Source organism: Cynocephalus volans, chromosome 9 (genome assembly GCF_027409185.1).
Source record: "Cynocephalus volans isolate mCynVol1 chromosome 9, mCynVol1.pri, whole genome shotgun sequence".
NCBI lineage: Eukaryota > Metazoa > Chordata > Mammalia > Dermoptera > Cynocephalidae > Cynocephalus > Cynocephalus volans.
Window position 1 is genome coordinate 5,189,069 of NC_084468.1, and position 27,939 is coordinate 5,217,007.

Genomic DNA, 27,939 nt, shown 5'->3' on the forward strand with positions numbered 1-27,939 from the left:
GACTAATCTTGGCACAATGCCCACCAGCTGGCCAAGTTTAAAAGCTTAACACTCCGAAAGGGCTTACCAGGCTTCCAAACATCTGACTTGAATGACTTACTTAAGATCACGAAGCAAAAAGCAGTCAGGCCAGTTCAACATTCAAAGTGCACTGATACAGGTGTCTCTTCAAATCAGTAGGGTCAAGGATTTTATAAAAAGTGTTGGGGGTGGCTGGCCAGCTATCTGGGAAAAAATAAGGCTGAATCCTTAAGCCTCACCCTTGTATACAATATGTATGCCTCAAAGGTTAACTCTACATAAAGTATATAAGGTTTAGAAAAACATGGGAGAATATTTTTATACTCTTAAGGTGGAGAAAACATCTTAAAACATACCAATACATCCAAGAAACCACAAAGAATAAAAAAATTGAAATACTTGTTATGAAATCCACTTCTCTGCCCCCAGATGGAAGGCACATGCTAATGTGAAAAAAAGTACTTTCCTCAAATAACCAAAGTCAAGTATCAACTCACAACAGGTGAGAAAAAGGATGCCCAACTTCACAGATCCTCTTCTTTTACATGGTGTCGGTGACACTGTGACAGTTAACAGGAGGCATTCCACAGGATGGAATTTCTCATTGGGGGTGATGTACAAGGGTAAGACAGACATTTAGGGATGTCCACAGATATGTTATCCAGATACCAAATAAACAAGAGGCTTTGTTGGGGTTTTTTTGGTGACCGGCCAGTACAGGGATTGGACCCTGGACCTTGGTTTTATCAGTGCCACACTCTAAACAACTGAGCTAACTGGCCAGCCCCAAGATGGCACACATTCTAAATGGTGATCAATGAGGAACCTCTTAAATCTAGGTAACATTTTATATTATCTATAAAAATAACGTAGCTCTGTAATTACTGACATGAAAAGACATCTGAGTAAAAACTTCAGAAGTTCTACTTCTGAAGTTACAGAACAGGTGCAGTATACCCTTTAATGTACATTTCTCTACGTATATATCCAAATGTACATTCAGATGTCTGCACAAATGTTAGTTACTGTCTCAGGATGATGGAAGTACAGATGACTTCTCCTTTTCCTTTATACTTTAAAAACAGTGATTTTTTTGGCCAGCCCGTGGCTCACTCGGGAGAATGTGGTGCTGATAACACCAAGGCCACAGGTTCGGATCCCTATATAGGGATGGCTGGTCAGCTCACTGGGTGAGCGTGGTGCTGACAACACCAAGTCAAGGGTTAAGATCCCCTTACTGGTCATCTTTAAACAAAAAAAGTGATTTTTTTTTTTTTTTTTTTTTTAAAAAAACAATGACCATCAATCATGTCAACATATATAAAGATTTTCTTTTCAGAAGAAAACAAAGACTGGGCTTTGTCTACCATCTACGGACAAAAATGCTGTGATTTTTGCAAGGCCCTAGTAGTAGTTCTTGTGTGGGTTGGGGGTGGGCAGGGTCTCAGCAGGCCCCGCCCACTTTCTTCTCCAGCACAGCAGCAGCTGGCATTCTCGGTGATAACTGTGACAAGAGCTCTGTGATCTTCATTTGGAGTAATGTGACCTGAGCACTTCCATCTCCTACTGATGCACATAATTAACAGGACGCTGGGTTCATTATAAGGGAAATTTTGCTATGATAAATAAGAAACAACAACATGGTTTTTATAGTTTTATTTGGTGTTAACTCCACAAGAAAACAAAAAATCAGTTACTCTGGTGTACGTGAAATCAGAACAATACAACCACGGGGAAAAAAGTCTCAGCCCAGGAATGAAAGCTGACACTTCAGTGCTATGGATATGCAACGCGCTTCATACCACAGTGCGTTTCAGCGTTTGCCAACTTTTTAAAAAATGCTTTTTCTTTGTGATCATCCATTCACAAAATTAAAAATTACCAAACTTTCAACTCTGTTGCTGAAAGCCTCTGAGCTTCAGCCACTTAACTATGAAAACAAATACACACATAATTTGTTAATCCCTTTGCCCATCGCCCTGTGTAGGGCGCTGTAACTCCCACCCATGTCTGAGGAAATCTGCACCTCTGCTGCCTGGAGCCCTCTCCTCCTCAGCAGCAGCTGTCCAGAATCAACCGCGCTCAAGGTTGTGTCAGAGACCTACTGATTTTGGTCTCTGCTACATAAGCAGCGATTTCTAGGATAATCATCACTGTAATGATGTTAGGAATTTACAACTTCCAATCCTTTTCTGCCTTTGCTGTTAAATTATACTTCGGTGCAGATGCTAATCAATTTTAGGAAGCTTCAGAAGAAAGAAAAATACATAAAAACTTATCTGAAATCTGTAAATAAATAACAGCAACATAAAATCTTACACATGCACACACACGCACACACAAACTCACTTTAAAGTGTCAAAAGATGTGCTGTATAAAAATGAGCCCTAACATGTGGTGAGATCAAACCCAACGAGCACGTCAGGTTACTCAAAGAGAGGACATACAGAACCTCGATTACTCCACAGACTTTGATGGTGTTTTCTGTTATCAATTAAGAAAAGGCCACAAAACCCAAATGTTCAAAGCAAATCATATAATTCACAGCCAATTCAGCTCCCAGCTAATAAATTACACATGTGTTTATTGCCTGCCAAAATTAGTGGTGAAGCTGTCTAGTCCATTAGACTTTTCTGCTGTTCCTGATATTAAAGACATGCTAAAGTGATTTCAAAGATTAGGTGTTCTTTTTTTTTTCTTTTCTTTTTTTTTTTTTAAATGAGTTCGTTGTTTAAAAAAAGACAGACAATTCAAAATGTTTAGGTTTTGCAAATATTGCTCCTGCTAGCTTCACCTGTTGTACAATGTCATGAAGCTCTAAGGAGGTGATCATCATGTACAGCTATGACTTGTATAAGATTAGCTGACTCCTGGGGTTCACTGTAAAACTGGAGAGCAAGCCACATGAAGCAACAGTCAGTATAGCAATCACACAGGTATGTGGAAAAATTGTTGCTCTACCCGCCCAACCCACGACACACAGAACTTGCCCAGAACATTCTCTCAAACACAAAATGAGATAGAAGCTACACTACATCACAGCCACAAGAGCAGCTAGCTGCAGCAGCCAAAGACTTATTTGGGGTGATGAGGTGGACTTTATTGCATGTTAAATGTTTACAATTTCAAGTTTTGGGGGTTTCAATTCAATGTATGTCACCAGAAAATAATAATTTGCAACTAAGGTCCTCACCACGTATTGTAAGACTCACCACAAAGAACCTGAGTGGTGTTTTGGTGTAAATGTAACTGCAATATAAGAAAAGGTTGGAGGTGTGCATCTATACCCCACTTTGCCTCATGTACCATCACACACCCCAAATCCTTGGCTTCTTCAGTTAGCAGGAAAGTCACAAACCACAGTATCTTCCATGATACTTTAGGGGGGAAAATCCTAAGATAGAAAACACAGTATTTTGTAAGTCTCTAAAAGCACACCCTGTGGTTCTACTTCAAATGTACATGAGATTTGACCGAATGAAGACCATGGATGAGTCGCCCATGCTTCCCTCTTGCCTTCAGAAAGGCTCTGACCCACTGCAGGGGTACTTATGTCCCAGTTCTTAGAGAACAAAGCCTAAATGTTCCAAGCTAATGTCTCTGAATAGCAGAAGTGGATGTTGACCCTGCAATGCTACCAAGGCGATGTGTGCAACAGCAGTGAGAAGAGAGTAACAGCGGCTAGGGTGCACAATGCAGCGATGCTTCTAGGACAAGCACATGCACACCCATTCTTGATTTGACAACACAATCTAGTCTATTTCAAATAGTCAAGAACTGAACAGCTTGGGGAAAAAAATCTTCAACAGGATAGCTGTCCTCAACTCTAAAGTAAGCAAGAAGAGAAAGACAGTTACCGATCTGCATCAGGTAATTGAAGAAGAAGAAACCTAAGTTGTTTTAGATTAACAGGCCTCACAAAAGGACAATTTTCCATCACATATCATTTTTAAAAAATAATTTGTACTACTTTGCAGGTTTAGAGATGAGTTCGAGAAAAGAGCTCCTCTTCGCTAGGGTCCGCCCATTCGCCTCCCACTTCTGAGCCTGTGTCTTCCGAGCCGGAGCTAGCACTGGAATACATCTTTCTGCGGAGGCCGTTTGATTTCACTCCAGATTTTCTCTCTCCTGTACATCTTGCTTCATAAACAGAAGACACCTGAGATTAAAGAAAATATTGTCAACAGATCAAAAAAAGGGCTGAAATACCCTTTATTTGTACACAAAGATGAAATAACAAATCATTGATGTTTTCCCATGGAGAGTTACAAAAACGTGATGTTTTATTGTTTCGGAGCAAAACAACCTCTCCTCCCTGATCCATAAAAGATCCAAAATCCTAATTCCACATGTTCAGTCACTTGGACAAAATGAATGTTGGCTATGTTAGTGCAGTATGAAAAGAATTCTTTAGAGCTGGCTGGTTAGCTCAGTTGGTTAGACTGCAGTGTTGTAACACCAAGGTCAAGGGTTTGTACCCAGTCAGCTACAAAAAAATAAAAAATAAAAAATAATAATAATATAAAAAAAGAATTCTTTGATTTTCAACAAGTCTCTGAGCGCCTCCTGTAGGTGAGGAAGTGCACTGGGCACAAGGACTCCAACAGTAGGACTGACAAGGCCACGCCCTTCCTGGGGCTCACACTCCAATGGAGACCAACCAGCAAACCCACAAACAACCTCAGATGTGTTGCCATGGCGAGGGCAGCACCTTAAGACAGGAGCAGTCAGGGAGTTCTTGTGAGAGGTGTGCTCAGCCTCAGCCAAGGAGCTGGCCATGCAGAGGTGCCAGCAGGAGCCTCTCACCTGGGAGCCTATTGTCATCCAGTGCTTTTCACAGAAAACTCTTTATGTGGAACTGCCCCCCCCCGACACACACACACCAGATGGTTAGCATCTCCAGCCCCCAAAACAGTAGGTGTAAGTGGCAGCCCCTCCCCACAGTAACTAGCAGCACTCCCCCACCCCATTTCTAAATGGCAGCACTGTTCTGGGCTGAAAACCCCAGAGGAAGGAGCACAGAAAAGCCACAGTAGGGGAGAGGAGAGGACATGAGGTCAGAGAGGCAGATGGACCTTCTACGTGTGGCAGGAGGTTTGGATTTTGAGCCAAGTGCAATGGCAAAAGGGATATCGCGGTTGGAGTGTGGGTCCTGGAGTCAGCCTGCTGAGGTTCACAGCTCAGGTCTGTACTTAACATGTGGCTCCATGACCTTGGACACATGGTTCTAAATCTTCATGTGCCTCCACTTTCTATTTTTCAAAATGGGCATGACAGCAGCACCTGCCTCACGGGTCACTGAGAGGACCATTTAAATGAGTTGTGAGGCAATCCTGTCTTGCTGTGTGGAGAGAAAACTGGAGAAGGACAACAAGCATAAGCAGGAAGGACAACAGAGAGACCGTGCTGGCTGTTCAGGAGAGGGACAGTTAAACAAGGTGGTCCATGCTGAAGATGGAGGGAAGATGGAGGGACTGAGGTGGCTGAGAGGGGAACAGTCAGGACCGGCAGACAGACTGCGTGTGGAAGAGGAAAGAGAGGAATGAAGGATGACTCTCAGTTTGGGGCTAGAAAAGCTGGTGGGGGATGATGTAAATTGTTTACTGAGAGGGGAAAGCAGATGGTGGAGGCCTCAAACATCTGCCTGGACAGGTTAAGCCTGACAGGTCTATGAGCAACAGGATAGAGTCACCATACTAGGGGGTGCCTTGGAAGAAATTTCTTAGAGAACTTGAACTGACAATCAATACTGGGAAGAAAAAAAAGCTTCTTAGAGTCATGTGCCTATGTGCCTGCCTGCCTGACTGGGGAAGGTCTAGAGACTAGATTAGACAGGCCCAGGCCCTGCACCCACCTTCAAGGCACTCATGGGCTTGTCAGGGACAAGCAGAAACTGGATGCAGCCAAAGGCTACAACAAGAATGCCACACAGGGTGCAGGGAGGGCACAAAGAGGTGGCATCCATTCTGCAGAGGCCAGAATGGGTAGGAAAAGAGCACTGAGAGGACTTCCTTGTGGTGTAATTGGAGCGATTAAAAGGGTGCCCACCCACGGGCTGGAAGGGAGAGTGACAGGGTCAGCTCTGCACTTAACAATCCCTTCTGGCAGCAGAGTGAAGGAAAGACTGCAGGGGCCCTAGCAGTGACAATCAAGGCTGGAGATGACACAGCCCTAAAAAAAGGGTCAGAGAGAAAGGCTACAATGCCCAGAGACCTTGCTGATTTCTGGGGGGTGGAGGGCGGCACTCAGTGACTCCCAGGTTTCTGACTAGCATGACAAGGGGAGGTGGCAGCTGTTTTTAAGTTAGTAATGAGGAGGACAGTCCACTTACCCTATTAAAATCTAACAGACGCTCTTCGTTACTGGGTATTTCTTTAGCACCTGGATATTCTTCTACATCATTCTCTCCCTTGGCGTCTGTATAACATTCTTAATCATTGTGAATGGAGAAGGGAAAAGAGGGAAAGGGGGAAATTCCATTAAGACACAGTTATGAAACATATATTCTTGTTTCATTTTTCACTGAAAAATTAGATCAGTTAGGTCTCCCAACCATTTGGAAATTTTAAGTAGTCACTGAAAGCTCAGCCAGCTAGGTGTGTATGAGAAAAACACCATGCCAATTAAAAATTCTCACAACAGACTGTTTAGCAAGTTTTTTCAAAGATATGCCCCCATAACTATGCATTCCTGTTATTCCCCCATGAGACATTCATTCAACAAATACATCCTCACACCTACACTGTGACCGGCCCTGAGAACACAGGATGAAAAGGCCTGCGAGGTCCGTGCTCTTAGAGAACAAACACTGAGTGGAAGAGACCGAGGACACCCCCCACACACGTCCACATAACAGTGAACAGAGGAATTTCAGACAGGAGCAAGGGCAGCAGAGAGACAAAACAACGGGGGCAACATCTTGTTTGTTCTTCCTCCACTCAACGACTTGCTATGTACTTATTATGTCTGTGGAAGAAGGAAAAGAAATGTACACTGGAATGAGAAGAAATCAAATAAATCCTGTAAATCCAGCGGTTCTCAACCCTGGATGCATATTCAAATCACCCAAGGAGCTTTAAGAGGGCCTGGAAGCCCAGGCCCCCAGAGATTCTGACTGACCCAGTCTGCGTAGGGTCTGGGCATTAGCACTTTCTGAAACACGCCTGGGCTGAGACCCTCAGGTCTTTATCTAGACCAACCTCGTATCCTGCTTAACTCCATGAAAAGGCGGCCGGGGCAGAGGCACAGTGAATTTGAATCGATAGGGCTGGATTTGAACCATGGCTGTGACATTCACCCTGTGTAAGTCCTTTAACACCCCAAGCAACTATTTCCTCAAAATGGGGGTAACGCCCCGCATCCCGCACCAGTAGTCAGCATAAGGTGTCCAATGAGATGAATGCCTACCCTGTGCCCTAAACCATGGAGCACAAGGCCGGTGCCCAGTGACCACTGCACCCCTCTGCCATGGGGTGCCGATCTGGGCCCTGCCAGCCTCTCACCCCGCTGCGCTGGCCACGGGGCAGACTCTTCACAACCTTCAGACCTCTCTGATGGCTTCACATGCTAGAAGTTACTAGTTTAGGTTCATGAGAACAACCCAGGCTCTGGGATTAGGCAGGCCTCAGCTGACTCCAGGTTACACTGTTTACTTACAATATAACTTTGGGGGACTATTTAACCTCTTTGAGTCCCAGTCCCTCATCTCTGAAACGGGAACATCACCATTTTCCCTCATGGGTTTCTGTACAAACTAGGAGAGGGGATCCACGTGAGCTTCAAGCACAGTGCCTGGCACACACATACTGCTGACCACAGACATAGGCTTGGGACTTGTCTGCTTTAGGATGGTGGGGGAGGGTGCCACATACACTCTGCTAAGACCTGGGGAACCCCCGCATCATCCCTTCTCCGGAGGCATCTTCTTCTTGCTTTTAACCAAGCTCCCACTCACCCCCCACCCATGTGGTTACCGCTTGTACTTGGTGGAGGAGGATAGTGGGGAAGGTGACTATTTCCTTGACTAGGATGTACTCACAGATGGAAGCAGAACCATCTCCACCCCTGCCCCTGCCCCTTCACTTTCTCTCCTTGTTCTAAGAGTTCTGTTTGTACAAAAGTACCTTATCATGCCACAGGGCATCAGACAGGGCAGTGTTAAGCAGCTGTCAATGTTCTTCACAATGCTCATGTTGACAGCCGCCATGTTTCGTGTTATGCTGACGCCAGGCACTGCCCTAGACACTTTTCCCTTCACCACTACCTGACAAGGCTCATTACTTTGAGCCTTCTTTTGCAAATAAAGACAGCAGAGGCACAGAAAGGTTCAGTCACTGCCCAAGGCACATCTGCTGGAAACAGAAGCACTGGATTCCTATTCAGTTTTGTCTCTCAAGCCCGAGCCCTGACCGCTGTCCACACTGCTTCCCTGCAAGGCTCTCCATGGCTAACAATACAGACATTTACATTAACTGAGCCTTCAAAGCACTGAAAATCCAAGGACGTGAGCTGTGGAGATCGCTGTTTGGAACAGCCTCACTGTTACACATGGTCTCCAAGGCCCTCTGAGGTCTAGCTCCCTGCTGCCTGGCTGGCCTTGTCCCCACAACGCTTCTGTGAAGTCTCCTCTCTGTCACCCACAGTGGGACCACTGAATGCGCTCCTGCACCAGCCACTGCTTCTGCCTGGTAACTCTCCCTGCAGGTAGCCCCAGCTGCCATATGGTCTGTGCCCTGTTTTTTCAGAAGGTACCAGATCAGAAGGACAGGGACACGGTCTGTCTGCCTCTGCATTTCCATAGCCTAGACCAGTGCTGGGCACTGACAGGCATGGAACTGCAGAACAGATGCACACGTGAGCACATGCAGGGCTGGCAAGGGGCAGAGTGCAAAGTGCTTGGGCTCTCACCACAGCTAGGCACCTGTACAAGCTGCCCCACTTCTGAGCCTCAGTCTTCTTGCCTTATGTAAAAGGGGACAATGCCATTCCTCCTTTCCAGGGATGCTGAGCACTCCCAGGTCAGACCCTGACTGAGAGGAGCACGTGCTTTTTATTAATCATTTGCAACATGAGAAGCTTCAGGAGTCCCCAGCCACTTCTCCTGAGTGGGTAAGTGACTGCCTGTTTTCTTGGCTAACCGTCTCCAGAGACTACATGCGCCCCACCCCTGTAAGCTGAAAGAAGACTACTTCACAATGTCACTCCAAGACATCTGTGCAGGGATTTAACTCACAGTTGTGAGTTAAAGGTCATTCAAAAGAGTGGTTAACATTATTTAGCCACTGAGAGTTTAACTATATGCCACTTCACTATAAAAACAAAAACATTACATGCTAACAATCATTTACCATTACCTACCGAGAGACTAACCAAGAACCTAGAGTTAAGAATTGGAACTGGATTCCTTACTAATCATAGAAAACTGGACTAAGGGTGCCAAGATAGCCCTTGACCCACTGACAAAGCATGAACTCAGTGTGTGAAAATCAACCTGTGCCACTACCAGGAACTAGTTTCTTGCCACAAGGTGGCATCCCTTCCTCCTTCCTGCCTGGCTCTTCCGGGGTGGTCCTCTGCAGCACACTGCTCGGGACTTCCTGCCTGCATTCCGGTTAGCTGCATCTACATCTTACACTTGCCCAGTTCACCAGACTGGACATACATAAGGGAAAAGTGTCCTCCTGCAGCCCCAACACGTATCTCAGCTCCGAGTGCAGACAGCCGCTGTAGAGGGCAGAACTTCTGGACCACAACAAAAAAAATCTGGATTCTAGCCTATGCTTAACAGCTAACTGCATGATTTGGGGCAAATTACTGAACTTGAGACTTAGCTTCCTCATCTGAAAACTAGGGAGAACATCTCATAAGGCTCTTGTGGGAGTTATAAAGGAAAAGATTAAGAGCACCTTGCAAATAACAAAGGGCCACCCAGATATCAGCTAATGGTAGAGCAACAGTAGCAACAGGCCTCTAATGTTAAATAAACAAAGATGCCAGAAGTGAAGACCCAGCTCTCTACTCTCCTGATGATCCAGCTGAACCTCTGGGTCAGGAGGAAGGTTCTGGGAAGCTGTCTGTGTCTACAGAACAGAGGAAAGCTACCATTCCTAAAGAGTCAAACCAGCCAATCCGGCCTTCTATCCAATAGGCTAAGGTGCAGGCTGTGAAGGAAGGCCAGTGGAGGCTTTCTGAGCAACCAGTGTATATGAGGGTCCTACAAAAAGTTCATGGAAGGATTCGTATTATCTCTCAATTCCATTTTTCCATGAACTTTTTGAAGTAGTTTCATACAAGGCTATTAAGAGAAGTCACTAGCTCCAAGTTAACTCCAAATCAGCTGGGGACCATGACAGACATGTAAACGTGTAAATACTAAAAAAACAAGCCCAGAAGACCACAACCTGGACCAGATCAACTTCTTGAGTTAATCCATTTAGAATGCACGTCCTTAGTCCCCACTTCTCCCAAAAGTCCAGGTCAGCATTTCCTATGGCTTCTCGCTGTGTCTACCTAAAAGGCCAACAGACTGTTCATTCAAAACATGCCCCAAACTAAAATTATCTTCCTCACCAAGTCAGTTCCTGTTCCTATCTCCCTCTCTACCCGGTCTCCCCTAAATCCCTCCTGCTGCTCACTCCTCACAAAAAGTGAATCAACAAACTCATCCTCTACAAAACCTCTGAAGCTGTTCCCTTTTATGTATCCCCACAGCTACTGCCTTAGTTCAGGCCTTTATCTTATTGCTCCTAAACCCCTGCAAGGGCTGAAGAACCCCAGCAGGTGACCTTTAGTTTTTCAATTCTTTTTCCACTATGTTAGAATATTCTAAACACACACCCTCTAATTTGAAATGCCTTAATGACCTTCCCATCCTGCATGTTAAACTCTACCTAACTGAGCCAAGCTCCCAAACCTGCTGATAGGCTCCTTCCCCGTCTACCTTTCCGGTATCAGTTCCATCCAAGCTGAGCCCCATGTTCCCTTAACTTGCCACAGACCCTCCTGCCTTTGTGCAGGCCATCCTTCCCACAGTGACTCCCTGATCCCTTCCTCCCCCACCATGGTGTGATGGTGGCTGAAGCACACCTCATCAACCTTCAGCACTGCTGACGGATCTCCACACCTTTACCTCCACCAGGCTCGCAGTGAGCTGAAGAACAGGCTCCAGTGCATGACAGTGTTAGCCACACAGAAACCTCTCAGTAAATGTTTCTTGGACTGATATTTATAGCAAAAGAACTTATTGCTCTTAATGAATTAGAAATCTGAACGAACAAACAAGTGAATGAACTAATACAGGTCTCCTTACCTTCACACTCTGAAGCAGGAAAAAGAGGAGAGTACAAGGCTTTTTCCCACCATGTCCGCTTTTCTTGACTTCTATCTATCCCTTGTACATCAGTGCTCAACACAGGAAACTGTTTAGATTAAGCCAGATAAAGAAAAAGTTTACAAATATTCAGGATACAGGAAAAAATTCAAGCATTATTAACTATGGACTATAAGCCCAGGATTCTTAAATTGGTGAGTTTTTCTGCTGTTCTGAATAAGATGAATAAAAAAAACTAGTATGTTCATAGCATACCAAGGAAGTTTTTCCTAAGAAGTACTTGCATTGGAAGTGAAACAAAACTCTTAAGAAAACTCTTACAAGGCAAAAACATAATATAACAGGAAATATTTGTACTCCCAAGTAAGGCAAATTTCTATATTTTGCAAGTGCAGAGAGATAACCTAGAGGCCTTGAGCCTCTACTGGCATGAGGTGCTGCAGAGAGAACAGGGAGGAGCCCTCTCCTCCCTCATATACTCAGGCAGAAGGTAGCAAAGTAGAATAAATGGGATAGATAGAGGAAATTCTTATAAGCAGAGTTACAGACCTAAATGTCCTCATAGCAAAATTAACTGCTATGTGAGAACCAGAAGGAAGTTGAGGACTAAAATCAAATTACAAATTCAAATTCATTCAAATTCAAAACAGGAAATAGCCATCGAAATGAAATGACAGAATGGCCTACAAGGAGAGACTCTCACTCTGTGTGTTGCCACGGCAGAGCAGAAGGCGACCAGGCCCAGAAGAGAGGCTCCATCCTTCACTAGAGGAACTCCCAAGTCCTAGCTGGACCCCATCCACCTGGCTGGGCAGGGAAGACTGGACACAATGTGGTCGGTGGTTGAAAGACAGCAGCTGTCATCGGTGATCAAGGAGAGTCCTTGTAAGTAGTGGTCAGTCAGAAGAGCTAGGACCACTTAGGGCACCATGTGTGTCCTGGTATGATGGTGGTCAGGGCAATCGCCTGGCATGCACCTTCTTCACGATGCCTGAGAGGCAGTGTGCCTGCCAACATCCCACTCAGAGTAAGGCCTGGTGTTTTTATCTTTGTACCTCCCATGGCCCCTAACGCTGTGCTCTCTGTGTCTGCTCTGTGGAGAAACCTGAAATACTGCATCAGTCTTCACTGTTTCAAAAGACATTTCCTTATGTGTTCAACTTTAAAATCCGAACTGTTTTAATAACAATGATCATCAATTCTTTTATAGGATCTTGCTATGCTTGCAACTGTAAATTATCCTATGGGTCTAAAACTGTTCAATTCAATGACATTTGTTTTTTACTGTTTTACCAAGTGGAAAACACATTTCAAACTTTCATTTTCACTTGACATAACTTTCTAGAAATACTCCTAAATTAGAAACCGAAGGAGAGCTTCCGGTCAAGATGGTGGAATAGATGGTGGCCAGCATCACTCTCTCCCAAACCAATTTACAACTATTAAAAAGCAACGACAGCCAAATTGGGTCCTCTAGAGCTCAGGGGAAGAGGAGGAGAGACCTACAGAGTTCAAGAAGCAGGAGAAGCAACGATGAGAGAAAGAAAGGATTGCTCCCATCATTTTGAATCCTGGCCGCTTCAAGGCTGGAGCTGGTGAACACACAGAGCAAGAGCTGGCAAAAGTCGCTGCTATGCCCTTCCTATGAAGTTGCTTGGAGGCGGCAGGAGAGAGGAGGCCATCCTTGGTGGCCCTCAGGCCAGCAGGATCACTAACAGGGTTCCCATGGACCTACACAGGAGCGAGGAGCCACAGACACCTGAAATAAGGAGCCACTCAGAGGCCGGTGAGTCACTGCAAGGGGCCAGCACACAGCCCATCCCATGGGAAATGTTTGGAATGCAGGCGGTGGGGAGACGGCCCACCTGGGGAACATGGGGGCACAGCATGGACAGGTGATCTACTCCCCAATCAGCACAAGACCATTCTGTGTAGACTGGTCAGAAATACAGAACTGCAGGGGAGAAGTTTGCTGAAAAGACTCAGGCCCAGACTAGAATTTCTACATAACCCAGGTGTACCAAATCTCACGAGACCCAGAAGTACCAACAAAGTCAACCATTAAAACCTGAGCCACACAGAAAACCTTCCCCAGGGAATCAGCAGCAAAGCAACAATTTAGCTCAACCACAGGGCTTTAAGTGCTTGTCCCCACAGGAAGTTCCCCCATTTCAGAAGTAAGCAAAGGACAATAAATTAATTCCAGTGCAGAGTTTAAGTAGTGGGAACAGCGAATACTCCAACACAGAACTGAAAGAAGAAACAAAAAACCCACAGGTCAGAGACAAAGCTTGATATTAACTAGTAAAGGTCTCACTTCACCAAAGAACACCTATGAAACCTCAAAGGATCAGAAGTCCCCTGGGCCCCCAAGCCAGGGAGAGGGGAGGGCCGGGGGCCTCAGCCATGACCCCCCCCCCCGACACCCACAACCAGTCAAGCGACAACCACCAAGCCACTGCAGAAGCGCCCTGAGCTCCTGAACCAGGACGGTGGGGAGTGAGGGGCTGAAGGCCTCAGCCATGCCCCTGCAACACCCACAACAAGCCCAGTAACAACCACTGAGCTGCCGCAGGAAACACCCCAGGCTCCCAAGCTGGCACAGTAGGGGGCTGAGAGCTTCAGCCACACCCCGCCCAGACACCTGCAATCAGCCCAGTTATGACAACTGAACCACTGCTGGAAGCTCCCTTGTCTCCCAAGCCGGGGTGGTGGGGGGCCAAAGGCTTCAGCCACATCTGCAATCAGCCAAGCAATGACCAAGCCACCACCAGAAGCCCCCTGGTCTCCCCTGCAGGAATGAGGAGGGTGCCATGGGCATCAACCACACCTCCCTTCCCCCTTCTCTCACCTCATTTCCTTCCCCCTTCTCCTCTTCTCACCCCACCCACCACCCAACTGCTCTCCAACAACGACTTGGAATGCAAAAACAGATGGAGCTGGGGACTGACCCCTCTTCCTGCAACCAGGCACACCATCGCTGCCACAGGGCCTACAAAGGGTCCTGTGGTCTGGATCAGGGAACCAACCCCTTTCTCCCATAACCAGGCAAGCAGCATGTCCAAAACACCACTTCCATGTGAGTGACCCACCACAGCCACCACAATAGCAACGGCTGCCACCAAAGTGGCTAGAAGCCACAACCACCAGGCAGATGGCCCGCCAGCCACTTGGGTGCGTTGTCACAAGGAGAATCACCAGCAGAGACCAAAGAAAAGAAGAGGATATCTCTCCCCACAAAGCCCATTCCAGAGTGACAGAAGCTGCATCTGCTCTACAATAATAAAGGGAGACCTGAACAGACCTCTCTCAGTACTGGACAGATTGTCTAGGCAACAAATCAACAGAGTAACTGTTATTCTTTCAGAAGGAGAAAAGAAATATAGGGTTGTCAGAGGTGGGAGGGGGAGGGAGAGGGTGATGGGGAGAGACTGGAGAAAGGACATAAAGAACAGGTACGATTTGTAACAATATACATATTAGTAATATTGGTTTGATCAACATAAGTCAACGTCAAACCCCAAAGATACATATAATCAATTATGATTTAATAAAAATTATTTTTTAAAAAAACTGAAGGAGAGAATTGTGCTGTCTAAACACAGGGGTCAGTTCACCTTCACTGTTTTTTCCTGCAGCTTATCCTAACAATACGAATTAGTACTGCTCTTAGATAAACAGAGCCAAGGCCAACAGATTTCACAGGCTAGGCTTCATGCAAATGGGCCACCAATGTGCAAAGCCTGCAGTTAGTTCAAGGTGGTTAATAGCGCCTGGCACGCAATTTACAGTACCATGAGACCTTTCAGAAAGGCCTTACCTATTCTGTGAGATTACTCGGTGTCACTCAGGGGGAGCAAGGAAGGCTCCCCTGGCCAGAATTCTCTCCATTATCCCCAAGGTACTACTGAAGAGAGGGATTTGGAGGTGACAAGTTCTTATTTCAGAAACAAAGTGCCCTAGGTAGGCTGTGGAATGATCAGTTTTATTCATGTGAGTTTAATTATATTGCTTATCTTTTAATCCTTTCTTGAGGTTTTGGGAATAGGAGCAAGGGCAAGAAAGGGAGAGAGTGTTCAAGGTAGAGGGCGTATCACGGTCAGGGAGAACAGGCAGAGGGACAGGGCGCTGGCAAGTGCTGGGCAGCATGAACCCAGAGGAACTTCGATATGAGCGGAACCAGACTATGTAATTCCTAAGGGCAGAGATCACATTCTCTTCATCTCAGCACCTGCAGGAGCAGGGCCTGGCATAAAGCAGACGCACAGTGTCTGCTGACCTGAAGAAAACTTTCCACCAGGTTTGAAGGTTTCCGATTATACTGCACATCCTTTCCTCTCTCGCTGAAACCACTGTTAAGAGCATGCCAGTTTCTGCTATAATTTTAGGAGTTTTTCACAAATATGCATCATTTTATGATATCTTTCCACTCAGTTGTTTCCAACTTTTAGGCCGCACAGCAAAGATTACCAACTTCTGCTCATCTAATGTCTGTTTAATGTAGTAACTGAACTTCTTGTTTAGTTGTGAATGAGAAGAATGAAGACAGAGTGGAGGAAAAAGAGAGGAGAAGAGGACAGAACATGAGCCCCTTAGATGCGCAGACACACCTGCCTGCCTCAGGACTGCTCCCCTGAGACTCCCTACTGACATCATCTCAGCTCACTCTCTTAAATGCAAAAGTATTTCCTCAAATTGCACCTTCATGTGGAAGCTTGCTCTGACACTATGCTCAATTGAGCAGAGTCCTCCCAGCAGTCCCAATCCACCACATCCCTTATCCGGTCCTCCTCCTCTTCAATAGCACTTCTGTTCTAACACACCACATAACTCAGTAGGCTTATTGTTAGCCCCCCAAGGTTGCATATAACTCCACAAATGCAGAGATCTTTGTCAATTAAACCCAGCACCTAGAACAGTGCCTGACATAGTAAGCACTTAATAATAAATATTTGATGAATAAATAAAACTGAAAAAAAAAAGACATAAACAATACCAAAAGCATGATGAGAAATGTTTTTAGAAGACATAACACTCAATAATTCTTTAGAAGACAGAAGTTATTAGGCAAAAGAAACAGCCTCCACAGCTTCAAATTCAGTAAATATCCCTACTTCTGGTAAAGAGAAAGGTGCTTTGCTTTTAGCTTCACTCTGGGGACAGTGCGCCTTTGCCACACTCAGTTCTCAGTCATGTCGGTCACAAAAAGAAAAGAATGCTTTCCATACGCCTTGTTCTTTGGAAAAGAAGAAAGGAAATGTAGATGCAGAGAGCAGAGTGCAACAGAGACAAATGAGAGACCCTGACATGCCTGTTGGAAGTTTTCGTTTGTTCACGAGAGGTGCAGAAAAGGGGAAAGAGCCTTGCTCCACATCTTACACTGGAATCTGGAGCAGGTTTCCCACCCCTCTGAGCCTACAGGTCCTCAGCTGTCAAGAGTGGCAGATGAATCTACTGCATAAGGTCTTCTTGGGCATCTGGTCAGATGGGCTGGGTGTCACACCACCAGGATGACCCCCACTCCCACACTACTCATCGGCCTCCACGGCCTCCAGAACTGCTGGCCTCCACCACACAGTATCTGCCAGGGCAAAGTGGCCTCCTCTCCTGAACTGGACTCTAAACTCCTTGAAGTCAGGGACTAAGCCTTCTGCTTCTTTTCTGTGCTTCAAAGTGCTTGGCACTAAGTCAGCAACCAAAGCAACGACGAGGCAAACACTTTTGCCACAAATTTATATGCAAACAGATACCTGTAGTACACTTTGCTTCCCAGAAGCCCTGAACACATATTTGCTTATACATGCAGAAAATATCCTTGGAGGATACCCCAGAACGCATACTAGTGGCTGCTATTAGGGAGGGAGCAGCTCTTCACTGTGTGTGTGTGTCTGTGTGTGTGTGTGTGTATACACTCTCTTCTAACTACTAAATTTGAGCCATATGAATGAATTTCTATTTCAGTTAAGATAAATTATCTATTTACAAATTGGTCTGCTTGACTAGACTGAATTCTTCAAGGGCAGGACAAAGTCTTATTCATCCAGGGCACCTGCCTTTGTGACAGGCATGTAACAGGTATGCAAAAGTTTAGTTGCACGGAACTAAACTTTATGATGCTTTTCATGTTCCTAGACTCCAATTCTATTGAAAGGCCATCATTTCCATCCTCTTGCTCTGAAATAGATGGGCAACTAGTGACCTTTAAGTGGGGTTCCAACACTGCCTTCTGGAAAGATTGGCTTCACTCAGGAAAATGCTGCAGAAGTCTGAGGAGTTCCCTAAGACTGATCAGGCAATGTGACAGGCTGGAAAGACACAGGTTCTAGTCACAGCCTGGCCCCAACTGTCCCTTCAGGCCACTCGCTCAACTTCTCTGTACCTCACAGAACTCTATGATGTGAGCTCCAACCCAGTTCTAAACTGTAGTGACACTGCCAGGAGATCAGTGCTGATGGTACTCATAACACCTAGACTATGAGAAAAACCCAAACTGTCCTCTGAAAATTTTTTGGCAGCTAGGACCTTTCAAGAAACCCAGAATTCTGAAAACACATAAATACATTAACACAGTAGAAAGCAAAGGAATATGAAAGAGGTATGATGTAGAATCTCGCTTCTTCACTCTTTTTCTTTCTTCTTAATCTGGAATCAGGTGAAATACAAAGTACATAAAGGAATATTTAAGGATGAAAAATGGGGCAATAAACAAAACAGATAAAAAAGCTAACAACATTACTGGTTTTTTCCTTAGCGGTTCAGATTTCATTGGGATTAAACTCATCCCTCTACAGATCTCTAGGCCAGCTATTTACAGCAGTAACTATCGAGTCACATGGGGGCTTCCTATAACTGCAGGCAAGCAGCTCCACACCTGGGCACTCTGATTCCACAAATGAGCAAGGCATGATCCATAATCATGAGGAATTTATAATCTAGTACATAAATTACTCATGAAAAATGGAAAATGCAATAAAAAGAGAGACAAAGTGCTTAAGAGAAGGGAGAAATTAATTCTGATGCAGGGTGGGGGTGAAGTAGGGGAGAGAAGAGGAATTAGGAAGAGGGCCAGGGAGGTGGATTCTAAGGAGACCATGATATGGGTAGGATTTGGATATGGAAAGGGGGTGGGGTATGCAGGACAGACAGGAGGAAGGGCAACACTCATCTGCTCTCCAGCTACAGGTGGCATGACTCTTAAAAACCTGTTTCTGGAGAAAGGTCAAGCACTGCTACCTCAAATAATAGGTGAAAAATGGACAGATCACTATGCTTTTTTTTTTGTGAAACAGGCTTTTTGCCTTAAGTGTTATTTCTTGTACGATCAATTTAACCTCAAACCACTTCTTAGGAATATAGTCAAGGAGTACAATGACTCCCATAAACAAAACTATTAATATTAACTTCATTTGATAGACTTTATATATAACTCACACAGCTTCAGGAATATGTATTTTGTATGAATATAAAGCAAGGTACCTATACAGGTTCTGTATAAGCTTTTTTGCTGCATTTGGATTGTGGGTTAATTTTTACCTGTACCACAATGTATTTTAGAAAACCCCATACAGATATATTTATTTTACATGTAAAACACAAGTTTTAATAAACCAATGAATGTCTAAGAGACAGAAGGGCTTGCTACTAAAAGAAATTCTTTACTAGTAGCCACTTCATGATTCAACTTTGAAAGCTGGAATGTTTATATAGGTTTTTGCTTTAAGCAAAGTACACGTATTTTAAAACAACGCACAAGAATCTTGCATCCTGTGATTTATTCAAAAATGCCTTTTCTCTGCAGAAAGTCTACTGTCTAGTTCAAACTTATAAATATCAAGTCCATTTTAAGTCCTTAAACGTAAAACAAATACCAACACACAGAGACACATACCTCTTCCAGCTGTCCAGAAGAAACTGGATTATCTTCATAAGCAGGGAACTGACAGCCTGCTTTGCAACTGCAAAAATTATTAATTTCTTCCTCACATTGTGCCATTATTTTACAATTTGCTTCTGAGCTTTCTAAATCTATTTCCAGAGATTCATTCATGCTACATTCCAAACACTGATTTTGTTTTCCTACTGGCAGAATCCCAGTTGATTCCTCTTGGGAATCCAGTGATGTCTGAGCACTCTTTTCCATTCCAGACTTTTTTAACCTGGGAAGGAATTTTCCAGACTCGAGCTCTGATTTTCCATAGTAATGGCCTTCTTTCTCTGCATCTTCTTCCAGAGGTTTGAGATCTGCCTGTGGATCGTCAAATACATCAACTTGAGAAGGAATGGGAATACTTACTTCATCCTTCTCAGATTCAAATTCCGACTCGCTTCCTCCTCCTGGGGACAGTTCAGATGCAGAAATTGGGCGAAAGTGAGTCCTAGGAGAGATCCGAATAGCCCTGTATTGTGTTCTGTCAACGCCACATATCCTGGGGTGAAAAACTTCACTGTCAGAATCCGAGCAGAGGATTGATTTCGGTTTAAAACTGGGGCTGAAAGATGCAATCCCCTCAGGTTCAAATGAACATTCTACGTGAAGAACTTGTGAAAATGGATTACTTAAGTCAAAGGAAGAGAATGAATATTCAAGTCCAGGATCTTCAACTTGAAAGTTACCACAAGCTCCTAGTAAGTCTTCATGGAAGATAAAAGAAAATCCCTTATTTAATCCATTTTCCCCACTCTTCGGCTGATCATTCTGTTCAAATGACATGAATGGTTTCCATAACTGCCTGTGACCAGGAGCAAAACTGTTTCCTGAGGTCATAAAGACATCTGTACCAGCTATTGTCACTACATCAGAGGCTGCACATTGTAACAAACTTCCTTTTGTGTGACTAGGCGGTACAACTGCCCATTCCCCATCACTATTAAAGGTTTTGAGTTCTCCATAAACTCCTCCAAGAATGAATGAGTTCTCCTTCTCTTGGGCTACACCCCAAGGTTTAGAGGGTGTAGTATAATCACCCCCATCCACCTTTGATAGCTCACTACAAACAAATGCTCTTTTCTCCAGGTTCTCTTTCTGTCCCTCCCATAGATGATATTCTGATCTCTGCACAGCCTTATTAGGCTCCTGAAGGGTCTCCATTTTAGCTTCCGCATCCAAACAGCAGCAGTAGGTATTTACATCTGTTGAAAACAACTCATTATCAATGCTTTCTATTTCTACTGTAGCCACAGAATTTCTATCTGCCATCTTTGTCCAAATGTCTTTAATAACCCCTGAGCTGTAGCCATCTCCATGTGGACTGCTTTCACTACATACTTGTGTAGTTTCAAAGTTTTTGTTTTCTGTTTTTTGTTCTAGCTGAATACCACAGACAGATTCTAGCTTAGACTTTTTTTTGAAAACTAAGGTAGGAATTTCTCCTAAAGTTCTACTGTTTTGCTGGCAAGTTTCATCTTGCAAAAAATCTAGAAGTTCTTCATCTACATAATTTGACGAAACTCTAGGAACTACATAATTGACATCTTCTGCATTAAACTGTGTGGATTCTTCAAACTGAATATTTAATGTCTCATTGTCTGACCGTGTTTCTTCTGAATGGGACCATGGACTACAAGTTCTTGTTGAAAGATTAGAACAGTGTTCGTTTTCTTCAAAGGCACTATTTTTGGTCCATATTAGCAATCTAGACTGTGTTTTCCCAAGCATATTAGCACTAGAATCTGTATTTTCATTTCCCAAGTTGAGTGTTTCAAAAGAAAATGGTAGAACAGAATTACTGCATTGCACTTCAAACACTGAAAAACAAGAGTTTATACCAGATCCTTCATTAACATCTGAAAAGAGCTCTTGATTGCCAGCAAGCAAGTGTGAATTAAGCATTGTGCTGTCTAAGATCGGAGAGAGTCTAATTGGAGAATCTCCTCCAAAACTCTCTCCATCGGCATCACCAGAGCTGGATGAACAGCACTCCCAAAACTGAGCCAGATTGCCAAGGTCTTGCAGGAATAAGCCCTCAGCACCCACGGAGCTGGTAGAATCTGTCCATATTGCACGCTCCCCTTGCAACTCCATACCATCTAACACTATGCAACATTCTGCCTCAAAATCTGTTTTCTCTTTGCTTTTTTGTCGAATCATATTCAAAATCCGACTTTCTCCTTGCATTGTTTCTGAGGCACCAGGATCCAACATGGATTGATCAATATCCACTTCATAGAAGTGTGTTAATTCTGAGAGATGAATATCATCCAGGTATTTATTGTCCTCTGGTAGAGAACATAATGAGGTCCCAGTGAGGTCAATATCCTCATTTATAACTGCAGGCATTTCTACAAAATGACCATCAATGAAAGTACCTGCTGCGAGGTATGTTTTATGAATATTGTTGCTGATACAAAGACCATGCACTGATTCAGACAATTCTTCCACTGCCTCTGATGTCAGATCACTTGTATCTTGTCTGTTTCGGTATGTGGTCTCTAGTTTACTTTTTCTGCTCAAAGGAACAAAATATTCAGCAATTGGTTCAGTGTACCACAGTGGCTCCTCTTTATATTCTCTGTCATTTCTGCTCTCCATGTACAGGTCTTTTCCTTCAATGCTCCCGAGATCTTTTCTCCCTATCTCTTTTAATGGTCTCTTACCCCGCTTACACAGCTGTTTGACAGAACCGCTGCTGCTGCTACTACTACTTCCAGTACGAATGTTTCTTTCAGCCTTTTCACCGTGCTTCAGCGAAAGCCTGCTTTGCCCATTCCTCCCTTTTTTGTTTCGAACTTCTCGTGCTTTGTGTCTTACTTTAACATACTTCATGGATGTTTTTAATTCACCCTGATTACCACTTGAACTTGAGCCTGCTTCACTAGAGCCAGAAGACCACGAGCGAGGGCGAATCTTTCCTTCAGGTTTATGTCGGATTTGCTTTTTGTACAAAGCAGGCTTTTCTTCAATTGTGCCATTACTAAATTTGTTTTCCTTCTCATTTTTACTTTTGCTCTGAGTTTTCTCGTGTTCAGTGGTGGACACTTCATTGCCTCTTTCCTTGATGACTTCACCTTCACTATTGCAGTCCTTGGGAGAGGATGTATCTGTGCTAGCTGGTGGGGCTGTGGATGATGAAGAAGAGCTAGAGTAAGAACAGACTTTAGACTTGTTCCACACAGTCATGATTTCTTGCAGGCAAACTGGTTTCTCAGAAAGTGGTGGAAATGCTTCATAGTACCTGGAAAACAGAGTAAAGAGTTCAAAAATGAGCACTTGGATATATTAGATACAGTAAAACAACAGTACCAACCCGAGAAACAGAATATCTCATTTCAACAGAGTTAACATTCACATCATACATGAATCATTAACTTTAAAATAATTTATGATATAGTAAAATATGCTTTACACTAAAATTAGTCCCATGCATCAAGCACCTTTTTGCTCAGGACTGTGATAAGCTTTTACGTAAGATGACAGTTTTTATCTTTGAACTCTGAATTTTAATTAAGAAGTCAAAAATGACAAATACAGTGTAGTAGAATGTAGTCTTCTCGGAAAAGAGTGCCTGAATTTGAGTCTAAGCGCAGTCACTTACTATTCTTGTGACTTTAAGCTCATTACTTAATGTTTTAGTCTATTTCCTCAACTGTAAAGTGGTGGTCATGTAACTCACCTCACAAAGTTTTTGTGAGCACCGAAAGTATACACAATTGAAAAGCTGGATAGCAACTTAGTCAAGAGTATGAGCTCTGAAGCCACATTCTCGGAGGATAAATCCTGACTCTGCCAGGTACTAGCAGTGAGACCTAAGGCAAGTTACTTAACCTCTCTGTGGCTCAGTTTCCTCACCTACAAAACAGGGGTAACAATAGTATCCACCCCACAGAGTTGTTGTAAGGAACAAAAGAGTTAATATGCAAAATGAGTCACAACAGCCCCTTCTTAAGTGATTGTCATCGTTACTGTTATTTTATCTCAGGATACTAGCATTATCAGAAGTGGTAGGGACTATCACATTCAAGTGTTTAGAAAAGAGGATGTTGGTGAAGCCTAAAACATCTAGAGAAAGTGGACCACAGCTGAGCCTTGAAGTTCCAAAAGCGTAGCATTTTCGTAAGTACTAATTGTGAGGCATGGGAACTTGTGTGAGGACATGAAAATACTCAAGGGCACACATGAAGTATAAAAGGCCATGTTTTCAAAGGGCCTGAACCTGACCCTCTTTCCCTGTCTATATCAGAGCTGTCCAAGAGAAACACACTGTGAGCTTCATATATAATTTTTAATGTTCTAGGAATCACATTAAAAGCATAAGAAGAAACAGGTGATATTAATTCCAATAATATATTTTATTTAACCAAATAAATCAGAATATTATCATTTCAACATGCAGTCAGTATTAAAAAATTATTAATGCAGTATTTTACACTCTTTTTTATACCAAGTCTTTGACATCTGATGATAATTTTACACTTACAGCACATCTCAATCTGAACTAGCTATATTTCAAGTGCTCAACAGCCACATGTGGTTTGTGGCTACTGTGTTAGACAACAGAGGTTTATACAAACCAGCTAAATGCTATTTTTTTCCTTAAGTTTTAAAGGTTCGGAAGATGAAATAAAATGTATAATAAGGAAGTCTGCTTATAATGCAGCTTATTTTTAATACTAGTCATTAACAAAGTATGAACTAGAAGTATCTTTAAGACACAGGTTTGGCAAGGTCAAGGATTTGCCCATGTTCTCTTTGCAATAAGCATGGGAACTCCGTTCTGTTTTATTTATTTATTTATTTTTTTTTTAAAAGATGACTAGTAAGGGGATCTTAATCCTTGACTTGGTGTTGTCAGCACCACGCTCAGCCAGTGAGCGAACCGGCCATCCCTATATAGGATCCAAACCCATGGCCTTGGTGTTATTGGCACCACACTCTTCCGAGTGAGCCACGGGCCAGCTCTTCAGTTCTGTTGTTTTAAACAGGATAATAGTAATTTCTTACAGCTGTCTCAAAGGATTTCTGTGAATTTCAATGGTAACAGTACATGAATGGGCTTAGTAAACAATAACCTTCTTTGTTTCATTCACTAATTTCACAAATATTTATTGAATGTGCACGATAAAGACAGAACCATGTTATTCATCCTTGAAGTTTTAGCATCAATCACACCATAAGTGCTCATTAAATGTTTCCTAAATTATAAAAAATGAAGTAAATAAAAGCTGACAAACAAAAAATGGAAACCACATAGCAGTTAGTCTAATTTTAACAAATACACACTTTATTACTGAATACAATCTTACATACATTTCCACTTGATCCTTTGCTGTAGGGGATAATTCTGCCTCTGGAGAGGGAGACCCCTCTAACTTTTTGTGAATCTTCTCTTCTGTTACAAAACAAAAATTCAGAAAGATTTGTCTTATATCTAGTTAAGAAATGCTCAGGTTTTCAAAAGATTTTTAAGTGATTTAGTCAGAAATGATATAGGCTTTTGTGGTTTAAAAAGAGAACTCTATACCAGTTTGTCTTTTTAATGAAAATCTATTCCATCCACCTACCAGCCAGACCAAAAATAAAAAAATCTATTAAAGTCTATTCTTCACTGTAACAGAGGGAATTCTCTGGCTAAACCACATTAGCATTAGTCCAAGAGGTGAGAGTTGTTCATCTCGTCACTGATACAGAGCTCTAGAGGCACTTAATTAAGGGACTAAAGTCCTCTGTGGTACTTATTAATTAAACTAAAAGGAGATAACATCTGTTTAGATTCCAAAAATATTTTCTCACAAAATTCTGCACATGGACTTATATTAAGTCATCTTGATTAATACTGATGTGTAAAGAAAATTCTACATTTCAATTAGCTCTGTTACTTAACATTTATGGGAGCATGGGCTGTGTTTCATCTAAAACAGAAACTAAGGGCTATACCCTTAGCTTAGCCCAGGATACCACCTTAGATTAAAAACAAACTGTGCCCATATTAGGAGGGCTGAAGGCTTGGTGGGCAGCAAAATTACCATGAAGAGGGCAAGGAAACAAGGATCCTTAACCTTAATATGTAGGTCTCATTCTTAGGGCTTACAGAAAAGTTGGAAAAGAAACTATGAGGGTTCACATATCAAAATGACTTAATGAGCTTGTCAAGTCTGCCTTTCCAAGAAATTCGAGAGTAAAGACAGAATTTCCTTCCAAAACTGAAATAATCAGTGCTGACACCTTAGGAAGCCTTCATATCAATAGGCAGATGTGACTGACAGAGGGGCGAGGATGGGGAAAGAGATGAGAAAATATTGCTCCCTATCTCTGAGGTTAAAAAAAAAAAAACGTTTCTCAACTAATAAGGGCATCTGCAGATTAAGTCCTTCCTTTGGGAGCAGGGGTCTCTACGAGGGACTGCTGGGGGTGAAACAGAAGCCACTAACAGAGTCGAAGACTGAGCATGACACTGGTCTGGTGACAAACACTGAACACAAAGACCTTATTCTTTTTTTTTTTTCAAATCAATTCTAAGATTTTCCTCAATTCAGATTCCTCGGGGATATAATCCTGATGTGTGTCAACACAGTGCTCTCGAAATGCTCTCACCTTGCTTACTCTGAAGGTCTTTCAGTCTGGAGCAGAGCTCCTCCACTAAAGTCTCGATACCAGAGCTCTGCATGACAATAAAAAGACATATTAGTTTACTTACCCCCAGGTATATATAAATCAGGTATGTATATACTTTGTTTTATTAAAAAGGTTTTACAGATCTTCCATGTTCCAAAAGAAATGTGATCAATATTTAAATGAATTCCAGAATTTAAAACTTACAGGTTTGTAGATCCAAATAAGTATACATATTTTACTAACAAGGGATATTAAATGGAACTTACTGATAAAACATGAATATACTAATGTACCTCTTAGAATGGTTTCTGTCTTCTCAGAGGTATATCATCTTGCTCATAGGGCAGACTAAGGGTGTAAGTGCCTATCATACAGCCAAAAGTTAGTCACCATCAAAAACAGTATGAAATATCTATGTGAGTAAGGTCTTGAACCAGACTCAATACAAAGAAAAATCACAAAAACCTTATCTTGGTCCTCTAGGAGCTCACAATCCAAAGAAAACAAGGTGTTTTTTTCTTTAAAGTAAACACTCATGGCTGCAACACAAAGAGCAGCACAGAAAACAAAGTCAATACTGTAAGCCAGTGTGAAAGCTTTGTTTTCTTTTAAGGGTCGGGAACAGGGTGTAAGCCTCTATACAGAACTGCAGTGAAATTTTAGGAGAGTGAATGCAAGAATCTGGAATTAGGAGGATAAAAATTAGAATCAGCCTTTAAAAAAAAAAATGAATGTTGGAAACAGGCACAAGCAAATAACCTTTCACTATGCAGACTTTTTAAACTTTAAAAATTCTCTACTGCTTACAAGAGGAAAGAAAAAATTTTTACAATGGACAAAAATGTGAATGTATTTCTTAGAAACTTTAGATTTGTTCAGTGGCCAAAGTCCTGTTTAAATTGGAATCAAGTCTCTTTCGGTGGGCACAACCCGAACAGATGCACATGACAGATCACTCTGCTAAACCAGCAACCCCATGCGGCCTGGAAGGCTAAAAATAGAACTTTAGCCCTTTCACTTAACTTGAAATGACTCAGCACAAGTATTATAGATATCCTAAATAAGAAATCCCACAGTTACACAGTCTGAGCAATAAGAAAGAGATTACAATGAAAATGGTTCATTTCAAGAATCCATACTTATATTCTATCCACATCACACCACATCTTTTAAGAGGGAAATGGGAAAATGGGCCAGACAAGATCTTCCCTTTCCTTCAAAACATTCTTAAAAACTATGGCAGATATTGGTCATAAACACTGCTCAACTACACAATTCCACCAGAAGAGTCTGCTTACCATAATGTTCAAGGTGTGACGAGTAGGGCAATTATATTCCATTTCCTCCAGATCATGAAACTAACACCAGTGTCAGCTGACACGCTGCATACTGTTCTGTACAACAAGCCTATGTCACTATGTTTTTAAACCTAGGGCTAGTCTCCAGCGCAGAACACTGAAGATTTCTAGGGATCGCTTATTAAACTTCTTTCAATATTCTAAAATGGACTGCCATTTAATATACTACCAAAGAATGATCATTACAACCTAGAAACTACACATTATTATGCTTTATCTTGAAAATTAACTACACATAAGCACACACATATATATGTATTTATATATGAGGGCAAATATATACATATATAAGTGAGTGATATATATTTGCTCTCATATATATTTTATATGTATATATGAATATAATTTATTTATAAATATTTATATATATATTTGCTCTCTCATATAAATAGCAAAAGAAACAAAGAGCTTACTCCTAATTCTGTATGTAAAAAGCAAGCTCTGCTGACCAGGTTTTTCTTTCCCTGACTACCTGAAGCATTCTACTTATTTAAAAAAAAAAAAAAAAATCATTAGACAACTGAGTTATCATAACAGCAAATTGAGAGGTAGAAAGGAATATCAGAAGCTGCCATTATACCCTGTCATTTCCTGGTAGGTATTTTAAAGTGTTAATTTAGAGCTGTTAATGAGAATTTTATTCATTTTCCCAATCATGGCAAAAACTATTAGAGAATTTTAAT

The 27,939-nt window shown here is 42.6% G+C and overlaps 1 protein-coding gene across 1 annotated transcript in view; it reads right to left on the reverse strand.

Moving 5' to 3' along the window:
* Nucleotides 1-1,662: 1,662 nt before the first annotated feature.
* Nucleotides 1,663-27,939, reverse strand: part of KIAA0232 (KIAA0232 ortholog) — an 86,557-nt gene continuing 60,280 nt past the window's right edge. The window contains exons 4-9 of the mRNA XM_063107887.1: nt 25,878-25,944; nt 24,594-24,675; nt 19,239-22,521; nt 11,330-11,438; nt 6,353-6,450; nt 1,663-4,180 (exon numbers count right to left, since the gene is read on the reverse strand). Of these exons, the coding sequence (XP_062963957.1) occupies nt 4,001-4,180; nt 6,353-6,450; nt 11,330-11,438; nt 19,239-22,521; nt 24,594-24,675; nt 25,878-25,944 (3,819 nt within the window). The 3' untranslated portion in view covers nt 1,663-4,000. The remainder of the gene's footprint in view (nt 4,181-6,352; nt 6,451-11,329; nt 11,439-19,238; nt 22,522-24,593; nt 24,676-25,877; nt 25,945-27,939) is intronic.